General features: G+C 39.1%; 3 protein-coding genes across 3 annotated transcripts in view; 2 read left to right on the top strand and 1 right to left on the bottom strand.

Annotated features, from left to right (window-relative positions):
* ppm1h (protein phosphatase, Mg2+/Mn2+ dependent, 1H) overlaps positions 1-20,347 on the bottom strand; it is a 31,593-nt gene extending 11,246 nt beyond the window's left edge. Inside the window, exons 1-6 of the mRNA XM_008312209.3 lie at positions 19,929-20,347; positions 12,463-12,628; positions 11,072-11,428; positions 5,727-5,839; positions 5,317-5,401; positions 5,012-5,130 (exon numbers count right to left, since the gene is read on the bottom strand). Of these exons, the coding sequence (XP_008310431.1) occupies positions 5,012-5,130; positions 5,317-5,401; positions 5,727-5,839; positions 11,072-11,428; positions 12,463-12,628; positions 19,929-20,161 (1,073 nt within the window). The 5' untranslated portion in view covers positions 20,162-20,347. The remainder of the gene's footprint in view (positions 1-5,011; positions 5,131-5,316; positions 5,402-5,726; positions 5,840-11,071; positions 11,429-12,462; positions 12,629-19,928) is intronic.
* Positions 20,348-20,709: 362 nt separating this feature from the next.
* On the top strand, positions 20,710-23,006 carry ch25hl1.2 (cholesterol 25-hydroxylase like 1, tandem duplicate 2). The gene has a single exon (XM_008312265.3). It carries the CDS (start codon positions 21,724-21,726, stop codon positions 22,555-22,557), a length of 834 nt encoding a protein of 277 aa, XP_008310487.1. The 5' UTR covers positions 20,710-21,723; the 3' UTR covers positions 22,558-23,006.
* Positions 23,007-23,528: 522 nt separating this feature from the next.
* Positions 23,529-27,261, top strand: LOC103380309 (tetraspanin-3). Its single transcript, XM_008312204.3, has 7 exons — positions 23,529-23,706; positions 25,111-25,302; positions 25,424-25,498; positions 25,585-25,686; positions 25,779-25,937; positions 26,045-26,128; positions 26,513-27,261. The coding sequence occupies exons 1-7, from the start codon at positions 23,644-23,646 to the stop codon at positions 26,603-26,605; spliced, it is 768 nt and encodes a 255-aa protein (XP_008310426.1). The 5' UTR covers positions 23,529-23,643; the 3' UTR covers positions 26,606-27,261.
* The last annotated feature ends 62 nt before the right edge of the window (positions 27,262-27,323 follow it).

Here is a 27,323-nt window from a genome sequence, read left to right as displayed (position 1 = left end):
CCCGCCTCCCCTCTACCCCCCTACAGGCTCTGTAGAGAAAGAGAATTCTGAGAGGAAAAAAGAGGAAGATGTTGAGAGGAGAAAAAAAAAACAATCTAGACATAACATTCAGGCATAAGTCCCAAATGGAAAAAAAGTGAGAGTTCTACTGATGCCTGGGGTTTGCTGGTGGTTTTTTGTGCCTGTCTGCAGTTTGGTGTGTTTGTGTCTGTGTGAGAAGGTGCACAGACCCACACACACACACACACACACACACACGTACTATATCTGAAAGTCTGGATGTAAAACAGCTCAGTGATGCAAGAGTATCAACGTTCACATTCCCCTGTTCTCAGAGCGGCGCTTAAAACTTCTCCAAATGCTGAATAATTTACCAGTTTCAGACTTGGACCAGACAGAGCTGCAACACAAGGAAAAAAAAAGAGTAAAAAATAAGCATTGATGCCAGATCTTAAGATACACTTTTCACCTCGACAGCTCGGTACTTTTTCTCAGTATTTTTTTTTTCCTCTTCCCTTTCACCCAACAGTTTAACTTTAAGAGGAACAGCTGCGTCTCCGGGCAGAACCAGAATTATTACAAGTCTCAGCCAAAATCCTGGCCCGGCTGCACACACAGACAGTGTTTTCAGAGCTCACACCAGGTGCTCTCAAAATGAAAGTCTACTGATCGGTCTTCTAAAAATTTGACACTTTCAATGGGAAGGAATAAGGTACAAATAATGCTTTGAGGGATATTTCATTTTAAAATATTATGTCACTTCATCCTGGAGTTTGCTTAACATGGATTTTTATTATGCAAATACAAAATGAGTCAAGGCTGCCCTTCACATTTTAATTCAGCTTCAGTGAAGAAGATTAGTGAGGACCAGGATGGTTTTTACATTACTTCTGGTTCCACTCAGAGACACCATATGTTTCCACCTTAGGCGACTGCTATGCTGCTGCTCTCAGCACTTTTTTTTACCCTGCACAGAGAGGGAACTATCACAGGGAACAGAGCCCACAAACAGAGAAATAGTCTGCAGACTGTGACTCTTCGCAGCACTAAATAGCCGCAACACGATCTAACTGCCTGCCGAAGTGCTCCCTCTCTGGTGTCTGCACTTTTAATGTTGTGGAAAAGCACATAAAACAGCAGTGGGATGGTGCCACGTCTAAAATAAGCGTAAAAAGAGACATTAATTAAAGTGGAGCAGGCCATTCTCTTTTCATTTGCAGAGAGGGAATCACTTTGATTGCTGCCACATCACTTCAAGGGGAATCACTTTGATTGCTGCCACATCGCTTCAACTTAAAAAAAACAACAACAAAAAAACAAAATGGAGACATACACTTGTTATTATGTTAGAGGTGTCTCGAAAAAATCCCCAGAGCCTGTTGTGGGGGACAGCGTGCCTCATGTTGAGAGTCGACTTCTGCAGACTCTCTATAATAGGTGTGTGACTCACAGAAAGGAAACCCTGTTAAAGCAGCAGCTCTGGGACTGAGAGGCTGAACACAGCAGGGAGAGATGCTCAGTGACAGATCAGCTTCTCCATAAAACTCTTCAATACAGGGATGATACCTCACAGCTGTCCATGCAACCAGATACTTGTACTCAAAAACATGTGCTGACCCCATCACCTCTTCCTCAAACCAATACCGTAAGTATTGGTTTGATTGACAAGTGTTTTCTATGGAAAGTCGGAGCAGGAGTTTTTAATTGAGATGTGCTATTTTTGTAAAAGCTTCACTCACTTTCTGCTGTTGTGTTAACTATGCATAAGTGAAACTGTATGTTTTTATATATATATATATCTTTTTGTATTTATTTTATCCTTAGTTTAACTGAGACCGTGAGCAGTTTATGTTAATTTCATTCGCAATACTATAAATTATAAGGTGCTGCACCTGGCCTCTGCTACAGGCATCTTTTCCTGCTCAGTCTAAATGACTTTAGAAGGCTTAGTGGTATCGTGAGCCAAACTCAGTCAGGATTAATGCTTGTGACCCGATGACTCTCCTTGTGTTTGCCAACCCAAAGGCATCCATCCGTCCATCCATCATACTGGAAGTGAAGTGCAGTGGAAAAAGAAAAGCAGAGAGAGGATGGAATGATGTGACAGTGATGAAAGTGTGTGTGAGCGTTTTCCATATAATGAGGCTGAGGACAGTCACCACAGTGGACAGACATCCATCACTGTCCTGCCGTTTGACCAAAAGCATTTTCTCACCACAACTATGTCCCAAAAACACATTGATTCACCTCAATTTAATCTGTATTTTTTTCTTTCAACGTTACATTTCTCTCCCTGTTTCTGTCTCCAGTTTCTCCTCTCTTTCTCTCTCTTATTCTTTCTCTTTCTCTCGTTGCTATGGCATTCAGATCATGTCGTCAGTGGTTGACTGCTCAACATTGATCACTGCGGGACACCGCGCAAACAAACCACCCCCCATCTTGGACAACTGTGAGAGAATTATCGTGCGTGCCGAGCACCAAAGATAGATCAGACTCCGGTCCTGCTGCCTGAATGACGGTGGAGCTGTGAAGCTAATGTAAGGAGACAGAAAGAAGTGGGCTGAGGGCCTCGTATGTATGCCTTCATTAGAGGCCAGTCTTGATCATAGGTGCCAGAATACACCCACACAAGCAGCATGTGGGCATGCAGACAACAAGGAGAGTGTGCACTTCTGCACAGAGACAGGGAGATACACAGACATAGAGAAGATCCATCAGAGAAGAAGACGCGGGATGAGAGCCATGAGGTACAACGACAAAGACTCGGCCTGTAAAAAAAACAACAACAAAAAAACAAAATGGAGACATACACTTGTTATTATGTTAGAGGTGTCTCGAAAAAATCCCCAGAGCCTGTTGTGGGGGACAGCGTGCCTCATGTTGAGAGTCGACTTCTGCAGACTCTCTATAATAGGTGTGTGACTCACAGAAAGGAAACCCTGTTAAAGCAGCAGCTCTGGGACTGAGAGGCTGAACACAGCAGGGAGAGATGCTCAGTGACAGATCAGCTTCTCCATAAAACTCTTCAATACAGGGATGATACCTCACAGCTGTCCATGCAACCAGATACTTGTACTCAAAAACATGTGCTGACCCCATCACCTCTTCCTCAAACCAATACCGTAAGTATTGGTTTGATTGACAAGTGTTTTCTATGGAAAGTCGGAGCAGGAGTTTTTAATTGAGATGTGCTATTTTTGTAAAAGCTTCACTCACTTTCTGCTGTTGTGTTAACTATGCATAAGTGAAACTGTATGTTTTTATATATATATATATCTTTTTGTATTTATTTTATCCTTAGTTTAACTGAGACCGTGAGCAGTTTATGTTAATTTCATTCGCAATACTATAAATTATAAGGTGCTGCACCTGGCCTCTGCTACAGGCATCTTTTCCTGCTCAGTCTAAATGACTTTAGAAGGCTTAGTGGTATCGTGAGCCAAACTCAGTCAGGATTAATGCTTGTGACCCGATGACTCTCCTTGTGTTTGCCAACCCAAAGGCATCCATCCGTCCATCCATCATACTGGAAGTGAAGTGCAGTGGAAAAAGAAAAGCAGAGAGAGGATGGAATGATGTGACAGTGATGAAAGTGTGTGTGAGCGTTTTCCATATAATGAGGCTGAGGACAGTCACCACAGTGGACAGACATCCATCACTGTCCTGCCGTTTGACCAAAAGCATTTTCTCACCACAACTATGTCCCAAAAACACATTGATTCACCTCAATTTAATCTGTATTTTTTTCTTTCAACGTTACATTTCTCTCCCTGTTTCTGTCTCCAGTTTCTCCTCTCTTTCTCTCTCTTATTCTTTCTCTTTCTCTCGTTGCTATGGCATTCAGATCATGTCGTCAGTGGTTGACTGCTCAACATTGATCACTGCGGGACACCGCGCAAACAAACCACCCCCCATCTTGGACAACTGTGAGAGAATTATCGTGCGTGCCGAGCACCAAAGATAGATCAGACTCCGGTCCTGCTGCCTGAATGACGGTGGAGCTGTGAAGCTAATGTAAGGAGACAGAAAGAAGTGGGCTGAGGGCCTCGTATGTATGCCTTCATTAGAGGCCAGTCTTGATCATAGGTGCCAGAATACACCCACACAAGCAGCATGTGGGCATGCAGACAACAAGGAGAGTGTGCACTTCTGCACAGAGACAGGGAGATACACAGACATAGAGAAGATCCATCAGAGAAGAAGACGCGGGATGAGAGCCATGAGGTACAACGACAAAGACTCGGCCTGTGTGAAACTGACGCACAACTGGGTTAACAGCAGAATCGGATTAAAAATACATCACAGGTCGTCCATGCCGCTCGGATACAGTACTTCACAGACAGACAGGAACAGGGTTCTGATACCAGTTAGGAACGCAGCCACTGACTGACCTACATCTGCTGAACTGAGAAGATCTGCAAAACACACCTACGGGGAGGTGGTGTCAGAAAAACGTGCAGCTCATCTCAGCTTCCCTCATGTCCTCCAGCTACTCTCAGCTTCTTCATTATCTCAGTACCACTTACTCAGGGTTGACATACACGTGCAACACATTTCTTAAGCATTCAACAAAACTACAGGCCACAAAAAAAGTTTGAACACCCACAAAAAATTAGGGCTGATAGTTGAACTTTACATATGTGCTTCTGTTATTCATTTTAATTTTGTTTTCAAATTTATATTTCTAATCAGCTCTTTGGAGCTGACCCTGATATTTAGCTCTTATTATGGGAAGATCAAATTGGTTAATTAGATTACATGAATGAAGGCTTACATGAATTTGCCAGTATACCGTATGCCCTGGACAATGTATTAGAATCATGAGGGCATTTTTATAAAAATGTGTTTTGTGTTATAGAGAAGACAGAAAAAAAAAATAAAGAAAAACCTCACGCTCACAGTGCCCCTACAGTTGTCATGCTGTGACACTTCTGGAGTTATATATAATATATATATTAAGCATTACATTTAGAGTAAAAATGTCTACAAATCAAATGAGCGGCGTTCCCACCATCCAGACATGGTGAAGTCACGGTACAGCATCCTCTTGCCAACTTCTTTCCTCTGAACCCTCCTGGGGAATTCCAGATGTGTAAACTCGTTACCTAATAAGTGCGGCTGCATGTATGCCTGTGAAAAAGGGAGAATAAAGAAAGATGATAAATAAAAGTGACATGTCTCAAAACGGTTCTGTTAAGCTGGCAGTGAGCAACCAGTGTAAGACAGAAAGAATTGGTGTTTCCCCAGAATGAGAAGTCAACTCTGCGAAGATCTCACAGCTAAAAAAGAAACTGGAGGAAAAAAAAATGTTCTCACCAAAAACTGTAGTCGTTGTCTCTCTGACTCTGGTGTGAACTCTGAAGACATGGGAGTTACTTCTCCACCCCGGATGATGATAGCTCTGAGGGTGAGAGGCAAAAAAACCAAAACGATAACGACGGCAAAAAAAAAAGGTCCATTCCACATGTGTCTTTATGAAAGCCCTAAAACTGCAATATGTTAATGTGATTGGTTAGTGATTAAAGCAATTAATCATGATTATTCGTGATCATAATTAATCACGATTAAGCATTAATTCGGAATAAATCACCATTACTATATGTGACAACAACAAAAATGTTGTATATATTGCTGAAACAGAAAGACAAATATCAAATAATAAATATCAGTAGAACCCCCTTCCTCTAGTCTTTTTGTGTTTGCCCACTGTGCTCACTGTGATTTACCTGCCATCTCCTGCATTCCCAACGTAAAGCTTTCCTTGTAAATAGATGACCACCAGGGCGGTGCAGCCGCCTGAGATGTTGTACATCGACTTCTCCTTCTCTATTTGTGCATCCTGAACAAACGCACAGATGCAAAACATTTTGGGTAAAAAAGAAACTTTAAAAAAAAGCTCATGAAACCAATCAGCTGTTTGTACACAGGTAAGGGCATGATCACAGTTTACTAAAGGGTTAATCAAAGACATTTATATCCAAAAATATCCCTTTAGCATTTACATTAATATCGTCAGATCCTCAGCAGTTAAGGGATGACTTGATGCCTCATCTTCCTTTGCCGCCTCTTCTCCTTGCATCGCCGTCTTTCCACCATCCTCACCCCCAACTTTAACTATTGAATTGGATTACCAGTGATGCTGTGAGTCAGTCTTGGTGTGTGCCTTCATGAACCAATTCAGAGATTAAACATTTAGATTTTCCTAAGAAATATTAAGTTCTTTTCTACGCAGGCTGCCATGATGGATCATAATGATTTGAAATTATGATTCAACTTCACAGAAGTGGAACGTGCACGACCATGAAAACAGCTGATAAAAGACATGACACAGTGACATTATTTGGTCTCATTATAAGAAACCTGAAGAATCTAGAATCTGTATGGAGACATCAGCTCATAGTAGAAAAAAAAGGGTGGTTCTGTGAAACCTCACAGACTTGAATGGAGCAGATGAACTTAATCGACTACATTTACCACTAAATGTTCGCTCGTATTATAGAAGAAGAAAGAAAGTCTCTGTTCACACCTCAGAGAAGATAATCAATTCTCTGCTTGTCCTTACTTACTCTACAGTATATGATCTCTCCAGAGTTCAGGGAGTTATCTATTACTCCAATGTATTTATAGGAAGATACCAGCATGATTTTTTTCCCATTGGAATACAACTGGGAATATCATAAGAATCTGGTGATGACCTAAAAAACTATTTCCTCAGTTTTCCGTGAGTTAACATCAAGGGCATCTTTAACCACCGTATCCATCCCATACTGGAGAAGCTCAAAGAGACAGCAGAAATAAGTGGCCTGAATGCTTCAGTACACAAACTCCCATTTCTGTGGTTAAACTCCTTTATCTGTGACCCAGTGATTTTTTTTAATCCCAGGATTTATTTGCAGATATTGATTTTAAATACATGAGTATGTTTATGTTGACTAAGTGAGAAGGGATTTTTTCTAGTGCATTTCCACTGGCTTAACTTTTGATTGAAGTTTTAGAACTTCTTATAGAGTGCTGTGCGATACCACTAAGGAAGTTCCCACTTACTTCTATGGATGGGAGTTCTTTTAGATGGAAATGAGGCCTATCAAGAGACAACCCAACCACATGTAGACACACACACACACACACATACGCATCTCTGGTTATAATCTTCAGTGCTATCATCGCGGCCTTCAAAGGAATTTCCTATCGTGCTGCAGCACGAACCCTTTACGTAAGAAGTTAATAATGAGTTTTAATTCTTTCCTGGTATTTAATAAATGCCATGAGGACATTATTAATTAATTATTGCAACATAACGCTTTCATTCATCCACGGCGTTGAGTGTTGATAGCATTAAACGAAAAACACAAGGGAAAAAAAAGGTGAAAGTTTGAAGGGATTGTTGGTCATAACAGCAGTTAATTAGCTCAGATTAATTTAGCGCTAATTAAACCTAAAAGAGCGATGAGCAAGAAAGAAAAGACCATGGCATCAATCATTAATCAGATGAATAATTCGCCCGTCATTTAATTAATTATGATGCGTTAGCGTGAATGAAGCCCAGGAGAAACGGAGATTACAGGATAATAAAAGTGGAGGTAACTTGTGTGTATTCTTCATTTATGTCTTTTAATCACTGGGCAAATGAGACAGTGTGAAAAATGTTGATTAGCACATTTACTTTGGCTAAATTTGTCATCTTTATTTCCTTGACGGATGCAGCTTTAAAGCACACTCGTATGCTGATGACCTATGACTAATTCTACCTCCACCAAGAAATATAGGAGTGTGTGTGTGTGTGTTTTGTGTAGTACAGTATCTTGTCATATCATGTCATGGTACATACTGCAGTACATATTTGCTATCTGATGAGATCTTATCTATTACATGTTTAACAATATACTTAATAAGGATATAACCCACCAAGTCTAAGAATCGAACCCACAACCTTCTGGGTGGTAACTGTGCTACGTACAGAGCTGCGGTGACCCTCTAAACAACAAAGAACAGTTTTGTGTATCGTTGAACAATGTAATTCGTGTGTCTTTTGTACGATTTTGTTATGTATGATTCTATCACACACACACACACACACACAACCACTCACAGATGTTGCAACTGATGGGAGTAGGAGAGCAATAAGTAGCAGGGAGCAGGAATATGTATGTGTACAAGGGTTGAGTGGAAAGGAAGTGAACAAATTTGTCCTTTATACAAGATGAATTATGAATGCACCGAGAGCTGTACATATTTATCTTCACTATATCTGCAGCTGCAGGCACAGACTCTGATAATGAGTGCGTCTGCATAAACATCGACCCCTCTCTCCACTTACACCAGGAAGACTCTATGAGCAGAGCTAAATGACTCAGAGAAATAGGGAGGATCAAAATGTTTTGGTCCGCCCCATCCCACATTTATCTCATTCTGTGTAAAAGAGATGGATGGAGCCATCTGGACGCAAAAGGTAACGCAGAGAAATGACCACAAGTGATTTTTTTGTGTTTGAAAAAGCCAAGAAGACACAAAGAGCCAAAGAATATCACCAAGGACACTCACAGATCTGTAGAGAAAGCCCACGGTGTACACCCACGGCCACTCATCTCAAGGATAGGTACGTTTCTCAATGGAGTATGGAAGATAATAGGATTAAAAAAACAAACTATGACTTTGGGTGGTCAAAATCAAACCTGTTTTCTACACTGAGCTTTTTTTCTATTGATCGGAAAAGTGTAGGCGTTCGCTTGAGAAAGAAATAAAAAAAGTCAAAGGCAAAAAAACACCAGGATTAGTCATTTGTTGACGCGACACACACGGTATTAAACATTTGTAGTAAAAAGATACTGCAGGTATCTACAAGTAAGAACGTCATTATAACAGTAAATAGCACATACTGAATTTCAAGTCAAATTAATGATTAAAAATAAATAATTTTGGCTACCTGACTGTCATCTAAGAATAGCAACAAAGCTGTAGTTTAGGGTTTAGCAGAAGAAAAAAAATTAGACTTAGAGATAAGGAAAAATTTGAAACCTAAAGAAGCTTAAAGTTTGACTTAAAGCCACTGGGAGCTATATTTGATTTCATTGCACAGGAAATCCCTTGCAGTCAATGACCTCCACCAAGATCATTTGAGGACAACAATTTCAGTAGTCCACATTTTTTTTGTATGTACTGACAGACTCTGTCTCTGTCTGGGAGTCACATTTTGTCATGTTTACACATCTTTGTGTTTACTGAGCCAAAGCTGCAATTACACAAACTGGAGACCTGTATCAGAATGAAGTGAATTTTAGATCCTGAGGATCAGATACGATGTCTCTGTGAAGTCAAAGCCCGACATGAATGACACCAGATTTCCAAGAATTCTTTTTTAAGTGTAAGCTTTTTATTGACATGTCTAAGGGATAAAAGTGTTGCCGACATGTACTGGGACATGTACCATTTAAACCTGGCTGCTTTTGATTTCACTGTCACGACTACTCCAAAAAAAAAAGCTGTAAGGTAGACCAGGCTATGTAATTACAGCACACGGGTGAACAAAGGTACCAGGAACCACCTGGAAAAACACACTCGTATGGCAAAGAACCTTGAATATACTTAAAATACTGCTCTCTGAAAAGGTAATCAGGTTACTATTTTACAGTTTTGTAGCTTTTGGTTTGACATGTGTCACCGGCAACATCAGCTGCAATCTTTGGAATGATTCCAGTGCAACTCCTCTTTAAGGACAAGGAGGTGGCACGTGGGGGATGGAGGGGGTGCAGATTCAGAGGTGGATAAAGAGACGGAGAAGGCATGTGTGAGGAGAGATTGGGGAGGCAGAAATGTTTGCTGATGGGAAGGAAAGTGAAAAATATGAGCGGAAAAGGACAAAGACAGCAAGACGCAAATATAATGGTGAAATACATGTTCAAATATGTGCTGTGGGAAATAAGTGGGTCATAATCCAGGATCACATGATCTGTATTTCTGCTGATGACAGCATAACTATTTATTCAGATTATATTTTATCACAGTAAAACCACTGTCACCAAGCACCTCTGTTGTAGCCACTCTGATGCCTGCAACCTTAACTGTTAATACTCTGTTGATGAAACCTGAAAAATGTATCAACCAAATACATAAATTACGGTTCTTTAAAGTTGCAAAATAATACGTGGCTTCCTCCTACATTTAAGTGTACACTTCCACCTAGTGGTAAAAGAGTGTAAGCATCAAGATTGGTTGTTAAATTATTTTCTAATGAGATTATATTACAGGCTTAAATGTTTTTTGGAACAGAGTGAATCTTTTTTTTTTATTATATAAAACTCCATCTTATATTTACTCATTGTACTAAGCCCCTGGTGGGTAATGTCAAATCCAGCCCAGTGATGGGACAAATGCCTGTGTACGGTCTGCACCAGTTCTTCAAACATAGACGTATTACAAGTCGATTACTCATTAAAACTGCATGCCATAGGACGGAACCCTGGAGAACACAGAGTGAAGTGAAGAGAACAGAGGTACAACATGCAAACTGCTGCAAAGAAAAAAACACTGGTGTGAAGCAGGATTCAAACGTGTGACCGTCTCGTTGTGAGGCCTAATGGAGAGAAAACAAATGAACTACTTTCCATATCGGGGTCATTGTTCTTTAATAACCCTGCTGTGGAAAAACACAACAAAACAGAGTGTGTTGATCCGAGCACCGAGGCTGAAACTGGAGCCTGTCACTTTGACCTGTTCTCCCTCAAAGCACTGTTGTGATTGGCTCTGGTCACGGACATTTGGACGCTGCATGAGCCACAGTAATTCTCCTTCATCCACTTACAACACAACCAGATGGACAGAGACAGTGAGGTTTTGTGTGTGTGCTAGCTTGTGTCTATAGTATGTGTGTACATGTATCCTGTTATTGTTACATTTAGATGGACGTTTTGGGGACACTTGGTCCTTTCCAGGTCGTCACTAATTAATATTGGTTGAGTTAGTGTTGCTGATAAATATGTAACCGGACCAGTGAAAATGATAAAATAATTACCTAGTACATATTTTTCCCCTTGGTTTTCATGCACAATTCATCAAGTACAAACACTGATCTCACCATGTCTTTGAAGGCATTCTCGATGGCACCAATCACCAGGCTCTCGTGTGAAACTTTCTTCTCCATGAAGAAGCGTGTTGGTGCTGCGCTGGGGGAACCAGGGGCCCCCGCGGCCCCCCGGAGAGACGCGGCCCTGCTGAGGGCCCTTTGGGATGTCGGAGTGAGGAGATGAGCACTAGGCTCCTCACCCAGGCATGTTGGAGGTGGAATGCTTGGAGTACAGAGGATCTCCATCACATCCTGAAGGTGCAGAGCAATGTGGTGATGGAGGAGGTGGGAGGCCACAACCGCTGCCCCCGTGCCTGCGTGGCCATCGAACAACGCCCAGTAGTGGAAGGTCAGGTCTTCGGGATATTCCTAAAGATAAAGACAAATAGACAGTAATTTAAGGTGTGTTCTTGTCTTTTTTGGTACACAGAAGATTTACAATCAGGTGTTCTTTTGTAGCGATGCTGCCCCCTGTCTATTTATTTTGGGGTCTGTACACCACCAGATGAAGACGCTTTGGTGTGGAGGGAGGGGTGGAATCAGCTCACAGGAGAAATGGTGAGTTATATGTAAATAAATAAAACTGTTATTATATTATTATATAATATTATATCATTTTATTCATCTTTTTAAAGTGATATATTTATATTTTTAACCATTTGTATAAGCATGTATTCATATTGATTAATACAATGTCTTTCTGTACTTTCATTACATATATATATTAAGTTATTAAATTATGTTTACTGTAATATAATTCTCCGATACAGATGTCTTTGTTGGACAAATGAAGGACATGATGAAATCTGAAAGACAATTTCAGAATAATCCCAGTTTTATTGAATCACCTAAACGTGTACTTTTCCACAGTCCTGTAAACATAAAGTTAGTTTACACCTGTAAATATACAGTTGGTACAGAACAGTGCGTACTCTGTACACTGTGCTAATTTTAACTTTTCCCTTTTTCTCCCCCTTCCTGTATGTAAATGTATTCACTCCTGCTTCCGTTTCCCTGTAAGTGCAGTCAAGAGCTGTGTGTAATGAACACTGTACTGTACTGTATGATCCAACAAACTGCTGAGGGGACAGGAAGCAGGGACAACACGGGCTCCTGGGAGTTCAGAGAGCTGTGTTTCATCTCATGTTCACCTGGATTTTGTCAGTTATATAAAACCTTCAGGTGTGTCTGGCCTACAACTGTATGACTAAAAATATAAAACAAAGTACTTCATGGATATTTGGAAATGCATCATTTGTTATAAATATATACACACGTACGAATATACACACATACAGTAGAAATAGATATATATACTGTACATATATATACAGTATATATTGGATTACAGTAGTACACTAAAAAATAAAGTGGAAAGTTTATAATTTTTCACTTGTACTCACCAGGTTTTCCCGTAGACCTGGGCCTTCTCCATTAGGCAGGGAAGACCTCCTGCGAGCTAAGGGGGTCCGGTTTGGTGTGAAATTTCCTGGTGGTCTCCTTTTGACCACCAGCACTTCACAGCAGGCCTGGTCCTCATTTAATGTGCTTTTTCCTGCATTGATGACTCTGGATAAAGAGGTGAGAGAAAGGAAGATGACTTTATACCAACATCGAAATTAGAAATAAAGGTAATAACAGGTCTGAACGTAACTCCATTTCAGTCTTTGAAGAAGCAAAACAAAAAAAACAGGTTGTGATCTGGTGAGGAAAACATCACCCATAATTCTACATAGAAAACAATTCTCTGATGCTAACACCACTTAATAAAAAGTGTAGGTGCCATTAGTCTTGTTATTGTCACAAATACGTTTTAAATTGTCTCAGAACCTCTTAACCTCCACTGGTATCATTACTGGGATAAAAAAAAAAAAAAAAAACGAGTCCTGAATGTCAGAGCAGAGACTCTGATGCAGCAAAATCCAGAGAATTCTTCCGAGCTTGTGTCTAGGAAACTTGGCTCTAGCTGCAGCCAAAACTTAACAAAAAAAGGACTGACCTTTCAGTCTACAGAGAACTGCTGGAAGCCTCCAGAACTACAGTTTTACAGGAACATTTGCCATGGTAATAATTAAAGCAATTGAGGTGCTGTTTTAAAAGAAGTAAATTTAAAAAATAAAAACGAATTTAATTTAATTCCAGGCCCAGACATGTAGGCTGAAGGGATGCATTATTAACCACTGGGCACATGGTGCACTGCTGTGTAGTCATAGGCCATCACATGCTGTTTAACAAAACTCAAGTCATTTTTAATTCAGTTAGACCACAGGAGAACCTTCATCCACAGTCAACTCTGCAGCAAGAACTCTGCGGGGAAAAAAAAAAAGAAAAATTATAAAATAAATTTGTCTGTAATTTTTAATCAACTCCAGTGTGAGAGGCAGCTCTGATTCTGTCCCTCCGGGGTGTCTGTATAAATATTCCTAATTGGTCACAGGGATTATCACACTGTGCAGTGGTTCACTGTGCACAGCTAAGAAAATACATGGAGTTGTTAAAGTGACAGCATGTGAACTCCCGAGTATTCATTTGCACAGATTAATTTTAATGCTCACATAACTGCACAGCTAAAGCCAAAAGAATCTTGACTCCCTTCAGTGTCACAAGAGTTTTAAAGGAGCAGGACTGGTTTTAATAAGTGTGGTGATCAAAAAATAGACTGAATGAATGCAAAAACGCATTGACTTTAATTTTAGACTTTTGTTTAAGTTAGTAGACAATTAGTAGTCATGTAGAGGATAAGCTGAAGTAGGCCTGAACAGTGGAAGAGTGGTTAGCATTTGTGCTTTACATCCAGAAGCTCACTGGTTCAAATCCCTCAGCAGTAACTGATGATTCCCAAGTGTCCTCAACCTACAGTTCCCATAAATTTAGAAAGGCTTGTTTTATCTATGGCATTAAAACATGAATTAATTAAATTTTGATTTTTTTTGGGGGGGGGGGCATTTTTGCCCTTCATTATCGCTCCCAAGTGTAAAACAGATTCTATTGATGTTTTTTATGTCCTAGATGTTCGTTTCGTCTGTTTCCTGTTCCTGCTGTCTGCTGTGTGGGGTTAATCAGTGTCATCACCCTCACCTGTGTGATTAGTCTCACTGGCGTCACCTGGTGCTCTGGGTATATATACCTCTCTCACTCACTCTGTCCTTGTTGGATCATTGTACTGTTTGTTGTGTCAGTATGTGTGTGTTTGTAGGTCATGCTTTGAGTTACTGGTTTGTACATTGTAGTTCATGTCTAGTCTAGTTTATGGCTTGGTCCTGCAACCCATTAAGTGTTGGTTACTTTGCACTTTGAAATAAACTGCCTGCACCTGAAGAGAGTCTTCCTGGTACTGCATTTAGGTCCTGTCTGCTTCCTGCCAATGTCGACATGAACACTAGATTATGTAGTTACCACTGTATTAGCGTAGATGAATGACACAGGTATTTATGTGGAGTATTTGAGTTCTGACTTCTGGCAAAAATCGAGTTACGTCGCACTGTAGAAACAGAATTCCAACGTAAGTCGAGGGCCACCTGTGTGCAGTTACGTCTGGTCCAAAAGCAGCATTAGATTAAATGTTCACTTAGGATTGACCACAGGTATGAATGTGAGTGTGACCGGTTGTCTGTTGAACTGCTAAGGGTGAACCCTGCCCTCATCACTGACTGTTGGGATTGGACCCACCTTGCACATTAATGCTGGAAACTATTACTAGATAAAAGATGATGAATGACAAAAAAAAAAATCATACATTAAACAGACTTTATTTTAGGCTGATTTTAGGTTGGGACGTTTAAGGGCATATCAGTTGAATAGAACAACAACTGAGTTCTGTGAGAACATGAGAACACAGTTCTACTGGTGGATTAATGTTCAATAGGCCCTCTGTGCAGGAGACATTTCAACCTGTCAAACACACTTCACTTACAAACTACTACTACTACTACTACTACTTAGTTCACATGACGTCTGTAGTATTAAAACACACGAAGGAATTTGCTGATCTGCCAAAGTCTTAAAGGCACGGAGCAGTGCATCTTCCAGAGTTGTGTATTGTGTTTTTCAGTAGGAACATGTCCTTGAACTTTAGCTATTAAACCAGGCTGATAACCAGGCTCATGTTTATTTGACCGCAGTACATGAAAGAAAGAAGAAGAAGAAAAAAACAGCACTCACACTTTTTAGGCTTTTCATTTCTGACAAAATGACAGGACGTCCAGAGCCTGAGGCAGGAGCTGCGTCTGAGAGCAGGGCTGTCATATTCTGTTACCTCATTTATTTCCCTCACAATCAGATGACCTTAATTAGCCTGTCAGAACTGAACTCTGGAGGAAACTCAAACTTCTCTTCTTCTTGTGCTTTGGTAACACACTGTGGGACTGTTCAGTCCAACACTTTTCTAGAAGTCATGTGGTGTGTAACACAACCGAGAAACCTGTTTGGTGAATTTTCAGAATGTAATTCTTACAAATTCTTACAGTCTCACTTACAGTACTTGTACCTCTAAATTGTTAAATAAAAAAAATATTATGTAACAGGTAAGATTTCATCATTACCACTTTTTACTACACCGTCAATAATTGTTGCATGAACTCATGCCCTTTCCTTGCCATCGTCTCCTACTGAGGAGTAGAAAAAAATATTTACACAGAAACCCATTAATAAGTGGCCGTGGTACTCACTCTACACTTTTTCACTTGCTGTGTTGATGTATCAGCATGGGTCAAGAACATGTGCTCTGTCATGTGACGCAGCACTGGAGGGCTCTATGTATGAAGTGCCACTCATGTGCTTCCACTTGCCGAGGAGTGTAACCTTCCCTCCTTCACTTCTTTAACCCAACAAATGTCACAAACACATGAAGACAATTTTGGGCATTTTCATATGAATTTTGTATTAACTGTCTGCAGCACTGACACACCTTGGCTCAAACAACTGTCATGACCTGCAGCCACAACATTCAGTCCATGGTGTTGTTGTTGTGGTTGTTGGCAGTGGTGGTAGTGTTCAGCTTTCAGACACACATATTGATTCTGTATCAATGAGACAGCTTTGGAGGTTGCAGGATGTGTGTTATTTGTTCAGGGTCATTGTTAAAGCTTTACTGTCACTGCAGACGTCATGGCACACAGACATTAAGAAAACACAGTGCGAATTTGCAAAAGTTTTCAATAGTAAAATACAAAAATAAATACGTGTCTTTTATGAAAAACATTCATTTATAACACTGTAATTCATCTTAGTTGGCAGGCAGAAAAAATGGATACTCCTTCACTTGGTTGCAGCAAATGGCTACAACTGCTAAAAAAATACAACTAAAAAAAAGACACGTTTCAAAATTGTTGTGCTGTTTAGTTACATTATAGTTAATGTGTTAATGTTAATCATTCGAAAACAGATCACTGCAATACTCTTCTACACAGTTGAAGATGTATATTGCCACAAAAAGTGACAGAAATTACGGCATATTAGTTTGAAAACAAATGGCTAGTAATAGCCAAAAGATGGCTGACTTTTAGGCTGAAAGTTTATAAAAAATGGTTAAAAAAATACACAACATTTACATTGTAACCTGGTATAGCTTAAACCTAAACAAATATCTTACATAAATATTGTTTATCTGTTATTTTGAAAGCAGTGACAAAATCGTAGTAACAAAAAAAAGGAGAAAAAAAATCCCTGCAGACGACCACAAAATATGGAGATCATTTTACTTCTGAGTGATCCATTGTTGTTTGACCACGTGAACAGCCCTGAATGGATCTGTGAGGATCACGTCATCTCAAACAGGCTCAGGTTCATCCACTGATGGTGAGACTATCATCTACAACAAAACAGACTCTTCAGGCCTGAAGTGACAATTCCCAGAGTGATGGATGTACACCAACACATGCATTCTACTCAGATACTTTGGAATCCGAACAAAAAACCCAACTTAGAGTATATGTATAAGTATGTATTTAAATGAAATCAAAATGAAAAATATGACACAAAATTGAATATAACACCATATTTTACAAGAACTAGACTGTGATATGTTTCCATGTTATAAGATCCCAGTTACATCCCCTTACAGTGAGTGGTTGATGGTGTATTTTCTTTCAAGCACTGTACAAAATGATAATCCTTTCTTTTGTCTTTGGGTGAAAAAATTTTCACGGAGGATCAGCAAAGGGAAAGAAGGAGCAGAGAGTGTTGAGTTCAAAGGATTCAAAAGAGGAAATATAGAGTGTTATAATCAGTAAATTAACCTATATACATAACATTATATGAACTGAAAAAAAATCTTACTTCTAGCCTCTGCAACATAGTGACGTGCAACTACTGGGGCGTTACAGCCAACTGACTTTTATTGATGTCAGATGAACATAGGGGTTGTTTTGTTTACTCTCTGACCTGGTAGATAAAACCAGTGATATAAAGTTCCCTGCTGAATGTTGTTTATCTCAGAATCACAGAGCGAGAGCAGGGGGAGTGAGACTGGACTAGGTCAGTTGTGTAAAAGCATGTGAGCAGACCCCTGGCTATGATGTGATATTAAACTTTCCATATTAAACTTTTCCACAAGCAGAAGGCCGAGCACATCTAAAAAGTTTTTTTTTTTTTTATTGAATAGGACTAAATTAAACCTAAAATAACAGGCCCATTTACAGCTTTAAAAGCTCGGTTCTAAAGAATCTCACCAGACAAGGAGTGCCCAATAGGTAGATTATAATCTACTAATAGATTGCAATAGCAGATCATAGATCTAATAGATCATCACAAAAATAAAAAATCATAAAATCATAAAAAATGAAATCTATATGTATATATGTATGTGTGTGTGAGTAATTCTATTTTTAGATATATAATATAATGTATGTATATAATGTATATATAAAAATGTATATTCAGTTTATATCAATGGATATATATTTAAATGTAGGTAGATGACTTTACCTTGGTCATTTATAAAGTAGTTCCCAAGTCAAAAATATTTGGACACGCCTGCACTAGACAAACTGCTCTTCAGCAGAATTGTCTGCAGAATTGAACTGTGACCTCTATATTTGTGAGCCAACCTTTGCTACCACCCACACGGTCTGTGTGGGACTTCTAAATGAGTTAAGTCTCTGTGGACTCAGGTGTGAGACAGGTTGCTGCCTGTCAAAGGCAAATGTAAACTGTGTGCAATAAAGAAAAAAAGTCAACTGTGCATGTGTTGAACACCTATGTCAACACTTTTGCCGCTGCGATCTGCACATTCAGGTTTTTGCACCAACAGCAACTCTAACCACTACGGTTGGTCACACAGCTCATTTTATACTGTTTACTATATTGATCTTATCTATAAAACCTGACATTTCCACCTGGCTGAGATGTAAAATCAGCTGTGGGCAGGACGACTTAGTGCCCTGTGTGACATAGAACAACAGATGATCTCAGATCCGGGTTGCAGTCATTAGGTGGGAGCGGGAAGACGGTGTTTGACAAAGCAAACACTGCCTAAGCAAATAAAGGTGCATTCACGCTCAACATAAAAACTTGTTTCAAAGAAACATGCGGACATGTCAAACCAGAAGTGATGAATATTCAACTACCCACGCAGGAGAATGCAGTGTGTGAACCTAAAAATTCTATTTTTTATATACAGTACCATTTATTGAGGTTTATTGTCCAGTGTAAATATCTTAGTATGAGTAAAGCAGCTGAAACCCAACTAATCACTTTAATTCTATTTGTCAATGTTGAATAAATTCTAATCCAGGACAGATGTAGTCTTTAAACAAGTTTGACATGTCTCCGGACTTTAAGGTGGAATATTTATGTCCTGGTAAGTTTAGCATACATGCTAACTGCATATGCTGCAACTATATCCCTACCTGTTTCACTACAATGTGTCAAAGCCCAGTGACACTTTGACCTACAGTACAGACGACAGTAGCAGTTAGCCAAAAAATGCCATCAAACCTGAAGGCATGAAATGATTACGACGGGGTAAATACAGTTTAATGATATTGTTTTTTTCTTTAAAAAAGATTGTACAGTCGATAATGTGTATATAAATCGGTTTACTTGGATGGGACCTAATTACTGGTATAAATGGCAGTAGGAGCTGGATCCTTGGTGACATCAGCCTAAAGGAGGGCCTGCAGAGGTCCTTCAGAGGAACACATATAATGACAAACAATCACTAGTCACACCAGTTAATTTAGAACGTATAAAAAAGCAAACTGGTAGTTAGGCCTGAGCTCTAACTACCTCTAATTCAACCTCCGATGCCTAATCAGACTGCGGAATGACTTTAAAGAGAAAACCAGCCAATCAGGAAGGATGTGGCAAATTCATGCCAAACATCGATCAAACATTCAAACCTGTGACCTTCTGACTCTGTGCTGTAACCTATTAGGTAAATTGTATATGGAATCATGAAATAGGTCTGCAATGAGGTTGGACAATGACAAAAAAAATGCAATAAAATGTGGTGAAGTGGCTTCTTCTACAATGCATTGTTATAAACGTTGGTATAACAACAAAGAAATGTGTCCCTGTTTGATGCAGAAGATAAAAATTAAATGAAGTTGATGTTGACTGTAAACTAATGTATAGAACAAAAATTCAAAATCTACAAGTGAATTAAATAGAATTAAAAAGTTTACTATAATGACGTATAGGACACTGAACCAGTTAATGTTTTGATGAGGTCAATGCATGTTTGTACTGTAGGCCAGCTGCTGCAGCTATGCTCCATATTCATTTCATTCTCAAAACTCGTCTTATCCCACAACAGCAAGAACAACCAGTGATGCTGACCTCAGTGGTCACGAAGGGCATGTCTATCCAAGGATGCAGACTCGAATGCTGCTGTTGTGGGAGAAAAGATGAACGCAAGCAGGTTACTTACTCTGCGTAGCCCGTGGACCAAGGCAGTCGCTTGGTCTCCTTCAGTATCAGGATCGGCCTTGCAATGTGATCCGCCGAGCATTCCACCTCGTCCGGGGAGAGTCCCAGAAACTCCGGTCTGCTGTAGGGGAATTTCAGCTGCAGATCCGGGCCAGCGGGATGCTCTACGCTGGAGCCGCCTGCCATCATTCCTCCCACGAAGCTGGCCACCGCTGACTTCACTCGTGTAAGCATGGTCCCGTTCCGTGGATCCAGCTGATGTGACTGAGATAGAGAGGCTCCGTCCTCCTGACAGAGCCCCGCACAGCGATGCAGTTTGGCGGCGTGGCACAGAGACACAGCAGGGAGTCATCCAGCTCCGTTCACCCGCTGCTGCTGCCCCCGTGAACACGGAAACTGAAGCCAGGGAGAGATTCCGACAGGCTGCAGCGCTGCACGCTGGTCATGTGACGCAACGGTTTGCGGCTGCTGGTGGATTTGTTCGCAGCGAGAGCCGCTTAATGCTGGAGGTCAGAGGTGCGTAATCCTGGTGTAACGACGGCTGCACTACCACACGGAGGAGCTGATCTGCAATGTGTTCCGATGGTGAAAATTAGTTACTTTTAAGACGTAGCGGTGCTGAATATGTTTTTCTTTTTACAGTGGTAAAAAACACATAATCCACATCCCTGGAATTTCACTTGGGGACCGTCTATAACTTTGCATTTAAGGAGGAGAGAAGAATGTTTCCTCTCTGTCTTTCCTTATACATTTTTAATCGTACTCATTGAAAACAATGTTGATAATAAGTACTCAAGCAACTCGCAAAATACAAGTTATACATTAAAATCAATCAATAAATAATAGCGTTAAGGTAATAAATAGAACGTTAATAAAATAGATATATTATAAAATCTGTTCAATTCAATGTTTGTTTTTTTAAAAAATCACTATTAAAAAGTAATAAACTTGTAAGTTATCGTGTAACTTAATCAATTATTTAATGCTAGGTTTTGTAATTTGAAGGAAATAATTTAACAATTCACAGAAAATCACCACACCCGCAGTGGTTTTATATTTAACAGATATTTTCTGACTTCCTTATTCGTTTATTATCTGTTTGCTGCTCATTGCAAGTGATGATATAAGTATCAACATTTATGACTGATTTAATTGTCAACTGATACATAGACTCCAATTACTATTGTTATTGGAAATGAAAACGCATCCCATACTTTTACCTTATACAGAGAAAACAATGTTTTCAACCGTTCTGTCGCTCAACCTACCAAACTCATCATGACGAGCATTTGCTGTAGATTTCCAGCTGAGGGCAGTGTTGATCATATTAAATAGAGCCGTTGACAACATTAGTGCTGCATCATTCTGGCTAGTCATACAGTTTTTTCCATCTCAACACTAAAAGTTAAAATTGATATATTTTTTGTCATACCATATTGTAAATATATCTCTTTCTTTTGCCCCTTGCTCATAGTGATCTTGTAAAATTCATACAATATGTATTTTTCTTTATTCAGCGCTTTTACCACTGATTTGACAAAATCACTGCAATATGAATATGATTAGATACCAAATGTATCCTTCATATCGTTCATACATTTGGATTGGAAGTATTTCTTTCAATAAACAATTCATCTTGTCTGGAGGGTATAAATTATTTGTTTCACCCAGCTGTCACTTGATACCATGTGGCAGGCAAGACACAAGCAAGCACTCATGGGATGAGGTCTCTTCAAGCTGATCGAGGCACACACAATCGTTACTAAACTTTACTAGCCTTTTGACTCTTATCCAGCATGAATCTTACAGATGTCACTACAGATCTGTGGATTACATGCCTAGGAAATGATTCTTTGCTGCAGCCGGTGTGGGATAACCTGAGACTTAACTACAGAGACTACTTGAGATCTCCGCTTTTTCCCGTCGTTCTTACCGTGTCTTCCTACTTTGTTCTGTGCCTTCCCTACCTTGTCTGTGACATCATTGGGGACAGATGGGGATGGGTCCAGCAGTTCAAGATCCAACCGAGCCATCGGCCCACAGCCTCTACTTTGTTGCACTGTGCAGGTGTCACTTTGTACAACCATGTTTTTCTTGTGCTCCCAGCGTCTGTGGCCCAGTGGGCATGGAGGCCACCTGTTGACCTTCCGGAGCAGGCTCCATTTCTGATGGAACTGATTGCTGGAGTGATAGGAAATCTCCTACTTTTTGATTTTCAGTACTTTATCTGGCACGTGCTGCATCACAAGATCCGCTGGCTCTATGTATCTTTCCATGCCATACACCACAAATATTCCTGCCCCTTTGCACTTGCAACTCAGTGTCTTAGTGGCTGGGAGCTGGTCACAGTTGGGTTCTGGACCACCCTGAATCCTGTAATTCTTCAATCCCATCTCCTGACCACCTGGGCCTTCATGGTGTTTCATGTCTACGTTTCCATTGAGGATCACTGCGGCTATGATTTTCCTTGGTCAACATCTCGTCTCATTCCATTTGGCATTTATGGAGGACCAAGCGATCATGACATGCATCACCAGAAACCTAACACCAACTTTGCGCCACACTTCAACCACTGGGACAAAATATTTGGCACTTATGCAGATGTTTGCATGCCTAAAATTAATAAATAGATGTTAGTTTACAGTACATGCAGACAATTTGTTGTTGTTTGTGTGTTGTAATTTAAAGTACCTAAAACTATTGTGTGGAAGTTTGTATAATAACAACCAATACATTTCAATTTCATATAACGTCAGACTCTGTCCATTACATTGTATCACTGTAATGTAAAACAACATTAAAAAACTAATACATAAAAACAACTGTGTCCAGACTTATTCCATGAAAAGTGATCCTCACCTTTAAGCTGGACTGTAATTACATTCTTCCTCATGTAAGTAATCCCTCCTTTTTCCACTACCTTATCTAGTCATGTGACAATCAGTATAAACTTACTTCATAGTATCTTTTCTTAAGGTTCCTAAAAAAACACACATGTATTTTATAGATGATTCAACAACCAATTCATAAATTGCCAGAGCTTTCTGGTTGAAAAAAGAAAAGGAATATTTTGCATATACGTCATTTTAATTTTCTTCTGACCTTTTTGAGAAATACTAACTTGGGTTACTGTGATCAAGATATATATTTTTTGGGTTGAGGACCTAAAACCAAGAGATTAATTTATATACAATATGTTCTACTGAAGAGCAATGTGCAATTTAGTTGTATGTTAAAAGCCAAAGAACCATGTACTTAAAATGCTTGCTCTGTGGGTTTAATTGTAGGACATATTTATTAAATTCAAATTGATAACTAAATAATAATTCTTGAACAGCTTTAACACCTTCACCATTATCTACATCAAGTGATCAGCTTTGTTTTTTAACCCAAAAAATGAAGAATGTTTAGATTACGAAACAACAGGTTTTGTACTCTAAAAACTGAAAGAAAATTTTCCATGAACTGTAAAACGCTTTATGTAATATTATGACACCTTAGCGTTACTATTGTGTAGTTTAGGGCATTTAGGTGCTTCTTCTTGTTGTCTGTTGCTGTTCTGCCTGTTGGTGTCGCTGTTGATGCAGCTGCAGGTGCACGTACTGTTTAGTCAGTGGAATATGGCGTGTGTTTGCAGGAGGTGACTGTACGGACATGTCTGAGTAGCAAAGCAGTGGCGTTTTCCAACACGTAAGCGTCGAAGTTCCGGGTTCAAGATGGGAAAGTGCGGCGTTATGTCCTCCAAGACAGTCTTGGTCTTTCTCAACCTCATTTTCTGGGTGAGTTTGGTGTTTTTTCATTATTTTTGAACGTGCGTCACAACGCTGCAGCTAACGGGCAGCTGGTTAGCAGCGTAAACAATGTAAATAACGGCAGTTAGCAGTAACCTATTAATATGGAGACACATCAGCTTATTGTATGAGAGTTTAAAGAGAGAGTTTGTTTTTTATATTCAGTTATTCTGTAAGACAACATTGCGTTAAACCATAAACAGCTTTTGCATTCGGTTTAATAACTTGAAGACTTTATCTGTAACTGTATCAGTTCTACAGCGCCACCCCGTGTCAATATATATTTCCGTGATAAAATGGATTAAGTGGTTGATACAACATTTCGCTTATTTTGCTACCATTCTAATGATTATTTCGCTTTAAGCGCAAATAGTCATGCGATACGGTAACAGTTTTTAAAATAATTTGCCTTTTTAAACGTCTCTAGAATATTTAACCTAACGATTCCAGTAAGAATATTATAGGGACGTTTATTTGAGCTGGATGAGTCACGAGGTTCGTTTCTAGCAAGTTCATCATTGTTTGTTATGAGGAGAAATATTAGGAAATGAAAAGGAGAAACGATACCAGCTGAAGAAGAAAAGCACGTTTTTGATTAGATTAAATAGTCTGAATTTAGACATTCTGTCTATTCAAGGAACTGGCTAGAACACATTTCTCAGAATTTGAAGAGCTCACTTTCATTAGCCTGTGCTTGAATTTAGAAATCTGACAGTAATGTCTGAATTGTGAATTAAATGTAATTTGTGTGAAAATTATAACATTTATGAGAATAAGTCAAAAGTCAAAATTCATTTAAGTTTTTGAATGTAATAAAAACACATAAGTAGTATAAAAACAAACCAACATTACCCCATGATAGTCTTCAGTAGGTACATGCACTGCACTGCTTATTTAAATATTTATAGTTGGCTGTCACACTTGCATTTGATGAAGGTTCCTGAATATTTAAAAACCTCTGCCATTTAAACAGATTGATCATTGATTAGAAAAGGTGGAAAATTCTCACAGTCATTAGACTGATCAGGAACAGGAATCAGTTCCTTGCTCCCTTTATTATTTGCAGAGTATAATATATATAGGTGGACAAAACATAACCAACATATTCATCATGTTTATTATTAACATTTCAAAATAAATACTTTTTTTATAACACGGTCAAGTAGTTTGGTTTTATTTAAAAGAAAGAGTTCTCTGTTACATAAGCCAAGATAAACGTTTCGAATAACTGATAAAAAAATACAAATAATATATCACAGCATACATGTATTACAATGATTCAGGTGTACTGTATGTATCATACACTGTTTTGCCTTTTTAAAACCTACATTTTATTCTTCTGAACCTCCTACTGTTGTTTTTTTTTTTCTTTTTTTTTAATGTTTTTGACAGGCTGCTGCTGGTATCCTGTGCTACGTGGGAGCATACGTCTTCATTACATATGATGACTACGACCATTTCTTTGAAGATGTGTACACGTTCATCCCAGCGATGGTCATCATTGCAGTTGGAGCACTCCTCTTCATTATTGGGTTGATTGGCTGCTGTGCTACAGTGAGAGAGAGCCGCTGTGGACTTGCAACAGTCAGTAAAGCGTTTTAAAAATAAAAACTGCACAGAAACCAACAGTACATGATGATTTTTGTGTTAATGGGTTTGTCAGACTGCTTTGGCTAAAGTTATTCGTCTGAAATCCCATCCACAGTTTGTGATTATTCTCCTGCTGGTGTTGGTGACTGAAGTGGCGGTGGTTGTGCTTGGATATATTTACAGAGCAAAGGTAGTATGTCAAACACATTATGCAATGGAAATTGCGTTATTTGTTTTTAGCCTGGTTTTTTATACGCAATGGACTTTTGTTGACAGGTTGAAACTGAAGTTAATAACTCCATCAGTAAGGTCTTCAATGAGTACAATGGCACCAACAGCAATGCCCAGAGTCGTGCCATCGACTACATACAGAGACAGGTGAGGAGTTAAATCTTGCTGTCAACAGTGCTATAGAGCAGGAGTCAAAGAACACAGTATTGGGCTTTAACTTTGTGTTTCTGTTTCAATAGCTTCAGTGCTGTGGCATCCATAATTACTCAGATTGGCATGATACACGCTGGTTTAAAGAGTCCAAAGACAACAGTGTTCCTATGAGCTGCTGCAACTCTACAGCTACAACTAGAAGCTGCTCCGGGTCCCTGGCAAATCCTGAAGATCTGTACCAAGAAGTAGATATTCCTTTTTTTATTATTCAAAGAGTTTTCAGTAAAAAACATTTAATTTGGTTTTCTCACATACTGGATGTGTGTGTGTGTGTGTGTGTGTGTGTGTGTAGGGCTGTGAGGCTCTGATTGTCAAGAAGCTAAAGGAGATCATGATGTACATCATCTTCACTGCACTGTTGTTTGCTGTCGTCCAGGTATTTACCTCATGATGTTTGATTATTTGTGTGCTTTGTTATAGTTTATTTCAGCCAGGTCAATTCAGTCAAGTATTTATTCTGTTTAGCAGATAAACCAGTCTTTTACATATTTAAAAGAATAAAAAACTTTATTCATTTCAATACCTTAACTTCTTAAATGTTTCTAAAGAAAAATGCTATTTCTATCTGCAGAAAAATCAACAAGTATTTATATTGTAAATAATTAAACATAATACTTTTTTAACTTACCTAACTAAATTACCTAACCCAGCTTTAATCATATTTTTGCATTTTTTAATATTTCTTTTTTGTGTTCTGTAACAAAAGGCTGCAAATTTAAAAGAAAAAAATATTCAAAAAAAATGCTGTTTCCTCCAACAGATGCTGGGGATGCTGTGTGGGTGTATCGTGTTGTGCCGCAGAGGGAGAGATCCTCCCTATGAACTTCTCATTTCAGGGGCCACTCAGGCATAAAGAGGAACTTGTTTATCTTGTTCTAACAACTTCTGTCTTCAGTGAGGGCATAATTAAAAAAATCACCACCTAAATAACCTGGCCAACCACACTGATGCTATTTTGCAAACACCAAAAAAAGTATACGCTCGAAGTCTCACAGTGACCTGTGAGAATGACAAGTGAGGTTTGGACACGATAACAGACAGGGTAATTTCTTCATGGTGGTTTCCAAGTGTTGGGCTTCAAAGAAAAAGAAATCAATTTAAACTTCTAGCGAACTTGAACGTATTGGTGGAGAATTTCAGCCTGTATCTCCTCTTATCTATTCTACAACATAGTCTCAGTGTTCTTTGGTATGATTTTGATTTAAAAGCTTTTACCATAACTAAAAGTATCAAGAGAATGTTTTTTAGCCAAAGAGCATCTTTAAAAAAACTCCTGATTAGATTCTAGGAAGCACTCCAATTAAATATAAAGAGATCTACACCAGCAGGTGTAGGAGTATCACTACAGTTGATGTCAATGTGAACTTTATAAAAGAAATTACTCACAGAAAATCATTTAATTTAAGAACTGTATCTTAAGGATGTTTCCTATGGGTGGATGTGTTTATGATTTTATTTGATCTATAATGTAAGAGTGTATTATGTAAATAAAATAAAAGGTGAAGGTTTCAGGTGTGTTTGTTAATTGGGTGTGTTTTACCTTAGTGCGATGTTTGTATGTCTTGTGCAAG

Source organism: Cynoglossus semilaevis, chromosome 6 (assembly GCF_000523025.1).
Source record: "Cynoglossus semilaevis isolate Cse_v1.0 chromosome 6, Cse_v1.0, whole genome shotgun sequence".
Lineage (NCBI taxonomy): Eukaryota > Metazoa > Chordata > Actinopteri > Pleuronectiformes > Cynoglossidae > Cynoglossus > Cynoglossus semilaevis.
The sequence above is the reverse complement of the archived record's forward strand: the minus strand, read 5'-3'. Positions and strand labels throughout refer to the sequence as shown.

What these genes read in the sequence shown, in the direction of transcription:
- LOC103380309 (XM_008312204.3), top strand. Translation starts at nt 23,644, where the DNA reads ATGGGAAAGTGCGGCGTTATGTCCTCCAAGACAGTCTTGGTCTTTCTC. An exon ending in TTCTCAACCTCATTTTCTGG is followed by an intron (nt 23,707 to 25,110) that starts GTGAGTTTGGTG and finishes TGTTTTTGACAG; the next exon opens with GCTGCTGCTGGTATCCTGTG. An exon ending in GCCGCTGTGGACTTGCAACA is followed by an intron (nt 25,303 to 25,423) that starts GTCAGTAAAGCG and finishes TCCCATCCACAG; the next exon opens with TTTGTGATTATTCTCCTGCT.
- ch25hl1.2 (XM_008312265.3), top strand. Translation starts at nt 21,724, where the DNA reads ATGAATCTTACAGATGTCACTACAGATCTGTGGATTACATGCCTAGGA.